The 13,966-nt window shown below is 49.3% G+C and overlaps 1 protein-coding gene across 4 annotated transcripts in view; it reads left to right on the forward strand.

Moving 5' to 3' along the window:
- The window catches only part of aars2 (alanyl-tRNA synthetase 2, mitochondrial (putative)), a 24,460-nt gene extending 12,383 nt beyond the window's left edge, over positions 1–12,077 (forward strand). For 3 of the 4 annotated variants that reach the window (XM_032563142.1, XM_032563141.1, XM_032563143.1), the window contains 9 exons: positions 10,275–10,415; positions 10,484–10,621; positions 10,686–10,789; positions 10,865–10,973; positions 11,061–11,186; positions 11,255–11,365; positions 11,439–11,522; positions 11,636–11,749; positions 11,821–12,077. In XM_032563142.1, the coding sequence (XP_032419033.1) occupies positions 10,275–10,415; positions 10,484–10,621; positions 10,686–10,789; positions 10,865–10,973; positions 11,061–11,186; positions 11,255–11,365; positions 11,439–11,522; positions 11,636–11,749; positions 11,821–11,988 (1,095 nt within the window). In that variant the 3' untranslated portion in view covers positions 11,989–12,077. The remainder of the gene's footprint in view (positions 1–10,274; positions 10,416–10,483; positions 10,622–10,685; positions 10,790–10,864; positions 10,974–11,060; positions 11,187–11,254; positions 11,366–11,438; positions 11,523–11,635; positions 11,750–11,820) is intronic. The other variant, XM_032563144.1, reaches the window with a different exon arrangement.
- Positions 12,078–13,966: the final 1,889 nt, after the last annotated feature.

Raw genomic sequence — 13,966 nt, forward strand, 5'->3', positions numbered from 1 at the left:
GGCGATCCATCGGGTTTTTGCATTAAAACACGTTAAGTTGACAGGAAACACAAAATATTACTGATTAATTATGTTACTGGAAGACCATGCCAACACTTAAACCCGCAACTCTACAATCTTAAAAACAATATGTCCATCCATCCATTTTCTTCCCTTTATCCGGGGTCGGGTCGTGGGGGTAGCAGCTTCAGAAGGGAGGCCCAGACTTCCCTCCCCAGCCACTTCTTCCAGCTCTTCCGGGGGAATCCCGAGGCGTTCCCAGGCCAGCCGAGAGCCATCGTCCCTCCAGCGTGTCCTGGGTTTTCCCCTCCTCCTGGTGGGACCTGAACTCCTCACCAGGGAGGCGTCCAGGAGGCATCCTGACCAGATGCTCCTCAACTGGCTCCTCTCAATGTGAAGGAGCAGCTGCTCTACTCTGAGTCCCTCCCGGATGACTGAGCTTCTCTCTCTAAGGGAGAGCCCAGACACCCTGCAGAGAAAACCCATTTCGGCCGCTTGTATCCGCGATCTCGTTCTTTCGGTCATGACCCAAAGCTCATGACCATAGATGAGGGTGGGAACGTAGATCGACCGGTAAATCGAGAGCTTCGCTTTTTGGCTCAGCTCTCTCTTCACCACGACGGACCGGTACAGCGCCGCTTCACGGCAGACGCTGCACCAATCCGCCTGTCAATCTCCCGCTCCCTTCTTCCCCCATTCATGAACAAGATCCCGAGATACTTGAACTCCTCCACTTGGGGCAGGACACCCCCCCTGACCCGGAGTAGGCACTCTACCCTTTTCCAGCTCAAGACCATGGCCTCGGATTTGGAGGCACTGATCCCCATCCCGGTCGCTTCACACTCGGCTGCAAACCGCTCCAGCGAGAGCTGCAGATCACGATCTGATGAAGCCAAAAGGACCACATCGTCTGCAAAAAGCAGAGACGAGATCCTAAGGCCACCAAATCGGATCCCCTCAACACCTTGGCTGGTCTAGAGATTCTGTCCATGAAAGTGATGAACAGAATCGGTGACAAAGGGCAGCCCTGGCGGAGTCCAACTCTCACTGGAAACGAGCCCGACTTACTGCCGGCAATGCGGACCAGACTCTGACACCGGTCATACAGAGACCTGACAGCCCGTATCAAAGGGCCCGGTACCCCATACTCCTGGAAAACCCCCCACAGGGCTCCCCGAGGGACACGGTCGAATGCCTTCTCCAAGTCCACAAAACACATGTAGACCGGTTGGGCGAACTCCCAGAACCCTCCAGGACCCTGCCGAGGGTGTAGAGCTGGTCCAGTGTTCCACGACCAGGACGAAAACCACCCTGCTCTTCCTGAATCCGAGGTTCGACTATCCGACGGACCCTCCTCTCCAGGACCCCTGAATAGACCTTGCCAGGGAGGCTTAAGAGTGTGACCGCCCTGTAATTGGAGCACACCCTCCGGTCCCCCTTTTTGAACAGGGGGACCACCACCCCGGTCTGCCAGTCCAGGGGAACTGCCCCCGATGTCCATGTGATATTGCAGAGTCACATCAGCCAACACAACCCTACAACATCCAGAGCCTTAAGGAACTCTGGGCGGATCTCATCCACCCCCGGGGCCCCTGCCACCGAGGAGCTTCTCAACCACCTCGGCGACCTCGTCCCCAGAGATTGGAGAGCCCAACCCAGAGTCCCCAGGCTCCCCAATGGAAGGCATGTTGGTGGGATTGAGGAGGTCTTCCAAATATTCTGCCCACCGGCCCACAACGTCCCGAGTTGAGGTCAGCAGCACAACATCCCCACTATAAACAGTGTTGGTGGAAGGAGTCACGTGGGACCGCCGAGGAAGATGGCAGCACGCTAAGAGAGCTCCGGAAACCGACAATTTTCTTTCACATTTATCTGGAATATACACCTCTCAATTTACCCGGATATAAATACTTCTGTCAAGCTAAATCCTACAGTCTTTCTAAGAAGTCAGATATTAATAATTTACCGACGAAATGTCAAGCAACAACAGAGCTAACTTTTTCAAAGGTGCAGCAACGAGAAGCAAGCTAGCAGCGAGGACCAGCCCCACACCTGAAAGCACTTCTGCTAACCCGCTAACAGAATTAAGCTGTACTGAAGGGAAACATACCGATTCCAACTTCATGGAAGAAATACGGAAAATGAGCGCAACACTACAAACTGTTGCAGCAGATGTTGTCTCGATTAAAGAAACAACTAAAGAGCTTAAAGACTCCGTGGAAAATATCCTAATTAGGCTGGGCGAGGTTGAACCGCGGGTGTCCGATATTGAGGACATAAGTGCTCAAATGGAGAAATGTGTGGAGGTTTGTGACAAGAAACTGGCGACTCTGTGGGAACGAGTCGAAGACTTGGAGAACCGCAGTCGGAGGAACAATGTAAGAATGGTGGGACTGAAAGAAGATAAAGAAGAAAGAGGAAACATGCGTCAATATGTGGAAAGGATTGTTGCTCAAGGGTTCGGCCTCACGGGCAGCGAGTTCGAAGTGGAGCGGGCCCACCGTTCACTGGCGCCCAAACCAGACGTCAATAAATCACCCCGAACCATCCTGATACGGTTCTGACGCTCATCGGCCCGGGACAAGGTGCTACAGATGGCCAAAGAAAAACGTGGGCTGGAGTGGGAAGGCTGCAAATGATCTTTCTTTGAGGTCCTGTCAAGGAGCTGGTGGAGAAAAGGAGAGCTTTCAACACCGTAAAGAAATGCCTCCGGGAAATGGAGGTGAAACACCGGCTGCTGTTCCCAGCAACGCTCATCTTCACCTGGAAGGGAGAAAGGAAGACTTTCCGGGACAATTCAGAGGCTGGAAGGTTCCTGCAACAAGCTAAGTGAAAGGCAAGTGTTACTATTTGAGGTGTATATTTATCAAAAATAGTTTGTAAAATTTAAGTTGGTTGTGTGTTTCGGAGTTCGGATGGCTGTGTTGCCCAAGGACAAATTTCAACGCGTCTCACGGACCAAGTTTAAATAGAGGGGCTAAGAAAAGGACTGAAAGCGGCAGCATGTTCTGTGTTGCTTTTCTTTTCTTTTTTCTGCACCAGGTCAGTGTACTTCAGTTTGCGCATGTTGTTAGTATTAGTTATTAAGCTGTTGTGTATGTACCTCGTTAAGTGGCAGATCAAATCACGCAAAGTGTACCAAATAGCAAAAGATGTCTAAGGGATATATTAACATAATTTCATGGAATATTAATGGATGTGGGCACCCAATTAAGAGACAAAAAGTTTTGACTTACCTAAAATCCAAGGGTGCTGATATTGCATTCATCCAAGAATCACATATAATTCTGGATGAAGAAGCTGCTAAGTTCAAAAGAGGCTGGGTGGGTAAAGTGTACCACAGCTCATTTTCAAGCAAACCAAACCGTGTAATGATCCTTGTTAATAAAAACATAAGTTTTGTTATGCTTAAACAACATAATGATAAGGAAGGGCGCTTCATATGTGCTGAAGCCTTGCTGAACGGAATTAGGACTGTCCTCTGCAACATTTATGCTCCTAATCAGGAAGAACCCGACTTCTTTCATGACGTTAATAGCATAAACACCGAGGGCCAGATTATTCTGGGGGGCGATTTCAACCAGGTGATGGATGGATTTATTGATAAAAGCACGCCAAGGGGGAAACCAGCACCTAAGGACTGGGCCGCAATCCAAATGCTGGCACAGGACTGGAATCTGGTTGATATATGGAGACTGGTAAACCCACGAGAGAGAGAATATACTTTTTACTCTCACAGTCATAAAATATATTCTAGAACTGACTTTTTCTTAACATCTAATAAGCTAGTGGAGTCCGTAATGGGCTGTGAAATAGGAACAATTATTATAAGTGACCATGGTATGGTGGAGTTACATATAGACTTCAATGTGGAAAAAGAAAGGAGAGGACATTGGAGACTTAATACTATGTTACTTCACAATGAGGCATTTAGTAACTCTATTCTGGAGGATCTTCATTTTTTTCTCCAGGTAAATATTGGTTCCACGGATAATATAGCCTCTGTGTGGGAAGCGTCAAAAGCATCGATACGGGGAAAATTCATTGCATATGCATCAAAAATTTAAAAAGAAAATAATGGGGAAAAAAAACGTTGGAAAAAGAAATTTGTTTGTTAGAGAAAAAAATAGCACAGAATTACTCAAATCATTTATATCAAACACTTTGTAATCTTAAATATCAGTTACATGATTTATATAATAGAAAAGCTGAATATGCCTTATTTAGACTTAAAATTAAATATTATGAAGGTGGAGAAAAAAGTGGCAAATTACTAGCGAGACAACTTAAACAGCAAGATAACTCTAATAACATCCCTCTAATTAAAAAAGATGGTAAAACATTCACCGCAGCCAAAGAAATAAATGGGATCTTTGAAGAGTTTTATAAAAACTTTTACACATCCACTAACAACCTGACCCAGAAGAAATGAATGTTTTTTTCTCATCATTGAAGTTGCCCACCATCTCCAATGAGAAAAGAGAACAATTGGATTCTCCTATCACTTTAGAAGAAATCAAAGCTACAATCTTGTCTATAAAACCTGGGAAATCGCCGGGCCTGGATGGCTTTCCAGTTGAATGTTATAAGAAATATATTGACACCATTGCCCCATTACTGCATGATGTATATAGAGAAGCCTTTGAGTCAGGCTCTCTACCTGGCACTCTCAATGGCTCTCATATCACTTATTCCTAAAAAGGACAGAGATGTTTCAGATCCATCTAACTTCAGACCCATTAGCCTCATAGGAGTAGATTGCAAAAACAAAAACACTAGAAAAAGTACTTCCAGATATCATAAATGAAGATCAGGTAGGCTTTATTAAGAACAGGTCTGCAGTCGATAATATGAGAAGACTTGCTCATCTAATACATTTGAATCACCCTAACACAATCTCTGTTGCATCATTCTCTGTAGATGCTGAAAAGGGTTCGACCGCGTGGAATGGGGCTTTCTTAAAACAACACTTTTGAAATTTGGATTTGGATCTACGTTCTGCAAATGGGTGGAAATGTTATATTCTAAACCAAAAGCAGCAGTTATGACGAATGGTCAATTGTCCAATTTTTTTCATCTTTCCAGAGGGACAAGGCCAGGTTGTGCCTTATCCCCATTGCTTTTCACGCTGGTTGTAGAACCGTTGGCAGTAGCAATAAGAGTCAATCCAAGAATCAAAGGAACTTATGCAGGAGGAAAAGAGCACAAGTTGCTTATGTATGCTGATGACATCTTAGCCGTTATAGCAGATCCAACCGTCTCTGTTCCAGCTCTACTACAGTGTGTTGAATCATATTCAAAATTTTCAGGATACAAGATCAACTGGAACAAATCCGAGTGTATGCCCATATCACAAGCATGTCACTCAAATGAAATTACACAATTTAACTTTAAATGGGTTCCCTCAGGTATGAAATACCTGGGTATACGACTCCATCCGAATCTAGAGGAAATAATGCTGCTGAATATGGAACCGCTTCTTCAGAAAATAAAAACTAATCTTAATAAATGGGCAAATTGAAGCTCTCTTTATGGGGAAAGGTGAATGTAATAAAAATGGTGATAGCCCCATTGTTTAATTATGTGTCCATGATGGTGCCTGTTGACATCCCATCACAGGTATACAAACAATACGAGACTTATGTTAAGGACTTTCTTTGGGACAAGAAGAAACCCAGAATTAGCGTTAGGAAAATGTGGTGTGTAGGGGACATGGGGGGCGTGGCTCTCCCTAATGTAAGGCTATATAATCTCGCCTTTGAAATGTCTAAGTTGTTCAAATATTTTGTAAAGGGAGAAACAAAGCTGAGTTGGATGAATATTGAAGAAGAATTAGTGAATCCTTTTAGACCAATAGATGTTCTTTCTCACGGTAAAACGTATAATAGACATCCTCTTCCCACAAATCCAGTATTGGCACATTCTAAATTAGTATGGAAGGAGATGCATAAAATATGTAGGATGTCGCATTTTAAACAGTTGTATTCTTCATTGTGGTTTAATCCATCCATCTGTATTGGAAGGAAAACTGTTTACTGGAAACAATGGCTTGTGAAGGGAATACACGCTGTGGATGATTTGTATTCAGACGGGGCTGTAAGAGCCAGTTAATGGGGAATTCATATAGAATAATAAGTTAGATTAAAAATGTATAAATATGCTTAATTTAATTTTAAGAAATTCATGATGAGTATATTTTCTGGAATGTATAACTTAGTTAATATAAAGGGATACTTTTATTGTGAAAAGTAATTTTGGCTTCCACTACGTAATGCATAACATTAACATTGCCCGTGTGCACGTTTGAGGTCAGATTGCAGTTGGATACGGTGGAAGCAACACAATTTTTTGACCGATCTGTACCGAGCCTTTCATTTCTTCTGTAAGTTGGAGTTCTTTAAGTAAACATCATAAAAGAAGACTTGGTTTCAGTCGAGTGATTCAAATATTGGTTGTTAGACAAACTGCAAAGGTGGTACAACGAACTTTTGGGACGCAGAGTGCCACTACAGGGGTTTTTATGTCTTTTTCAGATCTCATGCTGAAATATAACTTAAAAAAAGAAAGTTTCTGGAGATATTTACAAATTAGAAACTGTATTATTAAAGACAATTTCACACATATGGATAATCCAATACAGGAATTTATGGGCTCAAGTAAAATCAAATATAAGGCATCCACATTTTATAAATTATTTAACGGCATCCAAAAGGATATATGTAAAAGTCTGGGGATTGTCTGGCAGAGGGACCTTGGCTGCATTTTTGGTGATGAAGAATGGTTGAAAGTACTTTCAAATAACGGGAAATATATTAAAGAATCGAGAGGCAAATTTACGGACTATAAGATGGTACATAGATTTTATTTCACCCCATCCAGGCTCCATAGAATGGGCCTGCTCGCCAATAACCTATGCTGGAAATGCAAAACGGAACCAGGAACTTTTATACATGCGATGTGGGAATGTAAATGCATCTCCCCATTCTGGAAAGAAGTAGTACAACACATTGGAAAGTGGATAGGTGTGGGGATCCCATGTCACCAAGACTTTGCTTATTGGGAGATCAAATAGTGATGCCTAATATGTCAAAACACCAAAGCACCGTGGTGCAGGTGGGGCCGGTCACCGCTGCCAGAACAATCCTCAGACTATGGAAATCTGCAACTGTTCCGAATATTAGAAACTGGTTGGAGTTGATGTTGGAAATAGTGTCATATGAACAAATGCTGGCTAAGCTAAACAATGACATAGAAAACTTCACGAAATCCTGGAACGGTTTTCTCTCCTACAATATTGGGACGAGTAAATTTCTGTGATGAACTGCTGTCTTTGAAAGTACTGACAAGTGATTACTTCTGTTTACTGTGGCTTTTTTCTGTATTTGTATATGCCAATTTTTTATTTTTTAGTGAAACTTTATTGATTAGATATGCGCTGACCTGGTGGTTGTGTTTTGTTTTGCTCTGTTCTATTTGTGTTTTTTTGGGGGGGGGGGGGTTGGGAGAGGTTGTATACATGTGTGTTCTAAAATAATAAAAACTTTAATATAAAAAAAACAAAAAAAAAACAGTGTTGGTGCCTTACTGCCGGATGGTGGACCAGAATCGCCTCGAAGCCGTACGGAAGTCTTTCTCCATGGCCTCTCTGAACTCCTCCCACGCCCGAGTTTTTACCTCAGCAACCACCCGAGCTGCATGCCGCTTCGCCCGCCGGTACCCATCAGCTGCTTCTGGAGTCCCACAGGCCAAAGAGGCCCGGTAGGACTCCTTCTTCAGCCTGACGGCATCCCTCACCGAAGGTGTCCACCAACGGGTTCGAGGGTTGCCGCCGTGACAGGCACCGACAACCTTGCGGCCACAGCTCCGATCGGCCACCTCGACAATGGAGGAACGGAACACGGTCCACTCAGACTCCATGTCCCCCGCCTCCCCCAGGACGTGTTCGAAGTTTTGCCGGAGATGGGAGTTAAAGCTCCGTCTCACAGGGGATTCCGCCAGACGTTCCTAGCAGACCCTCACAACATGTTTGGGCCTGCCAGGTCTGACCGGCTTCCTCCCCCACCACCAGAGCCAACTCACCACCAGGTGGTGGTCAGTGGACAGCTCTGCACCTCTCTTCACCCGAGTGTCCAAGACATACGGCTACAGATCCGATGAAACGACGACAAAGTCGATCATCGAACTGCGGCCTAGGGTGTCCTGGTGCCAAGTGCACATATGGACACCCTTATGCTTGAACATGGTGTTCGTTATGGACAATCCATGACGAGCACAGAAGTCCAACAACAGAACATCACTTGAAATCAGATCAGGGGATGGTGTTCCTCCCAACCAGACCCCTCCAGGTCTCACTGTCATTGCTCACGTGAGCGTTGAAGTCCCCCAGCAGAACAAGGGAGTCCCCAGGAGGGGCACTCTCCAGTACCCCCTCTAAGGACTCCAAGAAGGGTGGGTAATCTGAACTGTTGTTTGACTCGTAAGCACAAACAAGAGTCAGAACTCGACCCCCCACCCGTAGGCGGAGGGAGGCTACCCTCTCGTTCAGCGGGGTAAACCCCAACGTACAGGCACTGAGATGGGGAGCAACAAGTATGCCCACTCCTGCCCGACGCCTCTCACCTTGGGCAACTCCAGAGTGGAAGTATGTCCAGCCCCTCTCAAGGAGACTGGTTCCAGAACCAGAGCCATGGGTCGAGGTGAGATCGACTATTTTTACCCGGAACCTCTCAACCTCACACACTAGCTCCGGCTCCTTCCCCACCAGAGAGGTGATATTCCACGTCCCAAGAGCTTCTGCAGCCGAGGATCGGACCGCCAGGGTCCCCTCCCTCGGCCGCCACCCATCACGCACTGCACCCGACCCCTTTGGCCCCTCTCATGGACGGTGGGCCCATGGGAGGGGGGACCTATGTTTCCTCTTCGGGCTGAGCCCGGCCGGGCTCCATGGGAAAAAGCCCGGCCACCAGGCGCTCACTGTCGTGCCCCCCCTCCAGGCCTGGCTCCAGAGTGGGGCCCCGGTGACCCGCATCCTGGTGAGAGAACACCAAGTCCAATGTTTTTATTCATCATCAGGGTCTTTGGGCTGCGCTTTGTCTGGTCCCTCACCTGTCAGCCTTGTGTGACCCTACCAGGGGCATGGAGCCCCTGACAGCATAGCTCCTAGGATCATTGGGGCCCTGAAAGCTCTCCACCACAATAAGGTGGTAAACAGTACAATTAAAATTAATGTCAATTATTTGCTTTTCTGTTAAATCCAAATTAAGTCATCAGTCACTGGATCTAAAAAATAATGTCATGCTGGTCACATTTTGAGCCGGCCCAAGGCATAAATGAACTAAGAGATGATGAATGCTGCTGAACTTGACTTAATGGTTTCAGCATCAATCAATTAAAAGATTTTAAATTGTTTAACATTTAAATTTAAGATTTTAAGGACCTGGCAAGTTCACTTTGTAAAAGTTCAAAGAACAATCTTCACAGTTTGGTTTTGTTACCATAGCAACAATCTGATGCTATGAGTTAAATCTTTAAGTTGTAGCTGTTCATTAATGCATCTTAGTAAACTACAATTATCACTGACTGCTTTAAAACAATTAAACTACATCCATGGTGAAATGCTGCTGGTGGTGCTGATGGGGCCCCTAGGAGCAGCAATGGAGGAAACCCGATCTCTTTTCCTCTGAAGTTCCAGTCCCAGGGATTATTGGACCTGAAAGTTCTGGACACAGAATGAAGTTTCAAAAGAAAAGGAGCAACTAACCCATTTAAAGTTTTTAAGTTGTTAAAGTCTCTTGGATATGAAACAGGAAGCCAAGTCGATCCTGATCCGGTCGGCTTCCTGCTGAAGAGTTCACCTTCGCTAAAATCCACAAGTGATAAAACTTGATCTAACGCGGCGCTGGCGGCGGTCCGGACTCGGAGCCAGCGTTGTTTCGGGCCGGTCCATCTGACCCTCCGAGGTCCAGTCCGTCCCACAAGAACCTCTTCCAGCTGGTGCTCCGTTAGCATAGCATACTGTTAGCATAGCATGCTGCTAACGTAGCATGTTAGCGTTCACACTGGTCAGTCAGCCCGACCAGAACCAGAACAGCTGCTGACACCTAACAAAGTTCACAACATGCCAGGAAACACCAGAGAAAACTGATCCTGTTATTGACTCGTCCCGGTTCTGCTCTGGTTCTGCTCTGGCTCGGTTCGGTTTGGTGTCTCTGTTCTCTGTAATAGTCTGTGTTTTCTCCGACCCGGTCCGGTTCTGGTTCCGGTCCGATCCCCAGGCCCACCGGCTGTCCTGCATGGTGAAGCACACGGCGACCCACGTCCTGAACTTCGCCCTACGGTCGGTTCTGGGTCGGTCCGTCCAGCAGAGAGGTTCTCGCATCTCGGCCGACCGCCTGCGCTTCGACTTCAGCATGAAGGTTCTGACCCGATCCACGGCCCGCCGAGCGGGTCTGCCGGTTCTGAAGGTTCTGTTGCTTCTCCTCAGGGTTTGCTCAGCTCCGCCCAGCTGCAGCAGGTGGACAGGTGCGTCCGTGACGTCGTCTCGGCCAATCAGGACGTCCACACCCTGGAGGTTCCTCTGCGGCTCGCCGGCGCCATCCGGGGCCTGAGGACGGCGGACGAGGTGAGCAGAGACGTCGTCCAGGAACCACCTGGCGTCCCGGGTTCTCATGCTCAGCCCCCTGCAGGTGTATCCGGACCCGGTCCGCGTCGTTTCGTTGGGCGTCCCGGTCTCTGAGCTGCTGGACGGCGGGACGGACAGAGAGACGTCCGTGGAGCTGTGCTGTGGGACGTAAGACGGCACACACCTGTTCTCCTGCCCCAGGTGAACCAGGTGAACCAGGTGAACCTCTGGTGTCTCTTCCAGCCACCTGCTGCAGACCGGATCCATCCAGGATCTGGTGATCGTCTCTGAGAAGCAGCAGGTGAAGGGGATCAGCCGGATCGTGGCGGTAACGGGTCAGGACGCTGTGCAGGTGGGATATGGCTCAGGTAATGGTTCTGCTGGACTCAAGCTGAGATTCTGTGGGACTGGACTGAACCGGTTCCGTTGGTCTCTGCAGGCGAGGGACATGGGCCGGGCATTGTCCCAGGAAGTGGACTCTCTGTCAGCCAGACTGTCAGGCTCCGCCCCCTCCAGCCTAGGCTCCGCCCTCCAGTTCTCCAAGGAGGCCAGCGCCCTGTCTGACGTAGGTGTCCTTCCCATGATGCAGTGCAGCAGCGAGGTGACCGTTTAACCCTGAGCTGTGTCTGGCAGGTTGTGGACAACACGCCCGTCCCCCAGTGGCAGCGCCGGGAACTGCAGGTCCGGCTGCGGGCCATGCTGCGCTCCATCGGCGCCGCCATCAGGAAGCTGGAGGCTCGGCAGGTGAGAACGCACCTGGACGGCACGGCGCCCGGAGATGCCCGCCGCTCACGCTGTCCCATCATGCTTTGCTCAGGCTGCGGAGAGCGCGGCGGCGCTGCTGCGGCGGCACGGACAAACGGAGCTGCTGGTGGACGCCGTGGAGACGGACTCGCCATCAGTGAGTAGAACCGGGCCCGACGCGTTCTGATCCGACTGGAACTGGGTCTGGTTCTGGTTCCGGTCCGGGATCGGAGCACTAACATGACCGAATCGGTTCTGGTTCTGTTCCAGGTTCTGATGAAGACCGTCAACCAGCTGAGTGCCGCCGCCCCCCTCAGTCACGTGATGCTGCTCGCTCACCAGAGGCATTCTGGGAAGGTTTTCTGTGCCTGTCAGGTTCCCAAGGTAACTGCTGACATCATAGGGGGCGGGGCCGTCACCGGCCGCCTCTGATTGGCTGTGCTTCTCCTCCGCAGGACTCGCCGGCCCTCGCCGCCTCTGATTGGGCGGTGGCCTTGTGCTGCCGCCTGGGGGGGAGTGCTGGTGGATCGGCGCTGGTCGCCAAGGGAACCGGAAGCAGCGGTGACATCACAGAGGCCCTGAGGTGGGCCGAAGACTTCGCCCGCAAGAAGGCAGGGCGATGATGTCACAGGCTCCGCCCCCAGGAGGCGCGCTGTGATTGGACCCAGAGATTTCTTTGTTTTAGAAGAAATAAAAGCAGAACTGAGTTTTTGATTCATTTATTGATTATTGATTACATCAGTTTGTTTACAAATAAACAACCAAACACCAAAAGAAACCAGAACATCTGCTGCCGTCTGGGTCGGAACCAGAACTGGGCCGTTCTTCAGAGCAGAGACACGTTGAGCCACTGCAGGAAACAAACATCCGTTACATCAGAACTGGACGACTTTCAAAATAAAAGCTTCACACAGAGCGCTCTAAAGCAGCAGATGGGACCGGGCCGGCTCGGTTAGCGGGTCACAGCAGAACGTTCCAAATCCAGAGAATATTTAAAATATTTACCGAGAAATCATTTCAAATGTCAGATTAATTATTAGGTTTTGGTTTTGGCCATTTTGGGCCTCCGTACTCCTCCAGGGGTCACATATCTACCGCCCTGAAAATCATTCGGCCCCCTCCCCCACCTGCTGCTACGCTGGCTGAAAGGAGGAGCGCCACCATCAGGCCGATGAAGGTAACGCTCTCTGAGCCGGTTCGGTTCCGACCGACTTCCTGTCAGAGGAACACTGGACCACAGAAACATTCAGAACCAAAGCCTGGTACCGCCATCAGGCTGAGCTCCACAGTTCCGGACCCGTCCTTGTCCAGTCCGGCGAACATGTCTGAGGACGGGTTCGGGTCGGGTTCGGCCCGTCTCCCCGGCGCCGGGTCAGAACTCACCAGACATGTTCTCCAGCCGCACCAAGCAGCTCACAAAGTTATTGAAGTCGATGGTGAGGTCCGGTTCGCTGTAGCCTGTTCTGGGCCAATGGAGCCGGAACCAGCGGGTCGGGTCCCGGACCCAAGCGGAGCCAGAACCCGGGCGGACTCACCGGCTTCGTCCACCGCCATCTGCATCTCGGCCGAGCTCGTGGTCCCAGAATTATCCGCGTCTCGGTTCTGGTAGATTTTCGGGAACCCAAAGGTGACAAGTGAGTGCGGGGTCAGGAGTCAGAGGTCAGAGGTCACCGACCAACTGCCAACTCACCAAGAAGTTCTCAATCTTGGTTCACAGGATCTTGAACTCGACCAGACCCAGTTTCCCACTGCCGTCCTTCTGTGGCCCGGTTCAGGATCTGCTCAGAACCGAAACCATGGAAACCACCATCTCCCACCGCAACCACCAACTTCCCTAAACTGGTTCCTGTACACTCAGTGTTTTCACAATAAGAGCCCTGTTACCGCCTCTGTCTGTGTGGTGGCGTTTTATTTTGAAGGACACGTCCAGCAGGTTGACCATGTTGCGGTTGTGTAGAGGCTGAAGCCGCTGGTCCGGATGTCGGAACCTGTGGAGGACAGAGCGGAGGCTAAACCCTCAGTAGCAACTGCAGGTGAAACAGAGAAGGGGATCCTGCTTGTTGAGGATCCTGCAGAGGATCCTCAACAAGCAGAGGATCCTTGTTGAGGATCCTCTGCAGCTCGCCTGCGGGGAGAGTCATCGGTTGGACCGGACCGTGGCTGTTCCGATCGGCCAATCAGAGACCGGCTCACCTGTCCCGCCAGCTGTCCAAACAGACGTCTGAATCCGTCGTCCTCGTCGATTTCGATCTGCGTCAGAGCAGAGCTCGGATCAGCCGCCACGTTTCGACCCGTTGAGCCGAGCAAACCGGGTCAGAACTCTCACCTCCTCCAGCCGGTCCTCCAGCGCTCTGCAGGGGAAGAAGCAACCGCATTAGCCACGCCCCGAACGGCTGGTGACCCGCAGCCGAACGCCCACTTGGAAACGTCGTCGTCACTCAAAGCGTCTGGCGTCAGGTTGCAGATCTCCAGGTGGGAATAGTGAAGCAGAAAGACATCCTGTAAGACAAATCTGAGGGTTTAGCTAACTGACGGCGGCCCAGGTGGACCGGGACAGAGAGGTTCTACCAGAACTCGCTGTCCTCTGAGCGATGGCTCAGA

The sequence above is a fragment of the Xiphophorus hellerii genome, chromosome 5 (assembly GCF_003331165.1).
Source record: "Xiphophorus hellerii strain 12219 chromosome 5, Xiphophorus_hellerii-4.1, whole genome shotgun sequence".
NCBI classification, from domain to species: Eukaryota; Metazoa; Chordata; class Actinopteri; order Cyprinodontiformes; family Poeciliidae; genus Xiphophorus; species Xiphophorus hellerii.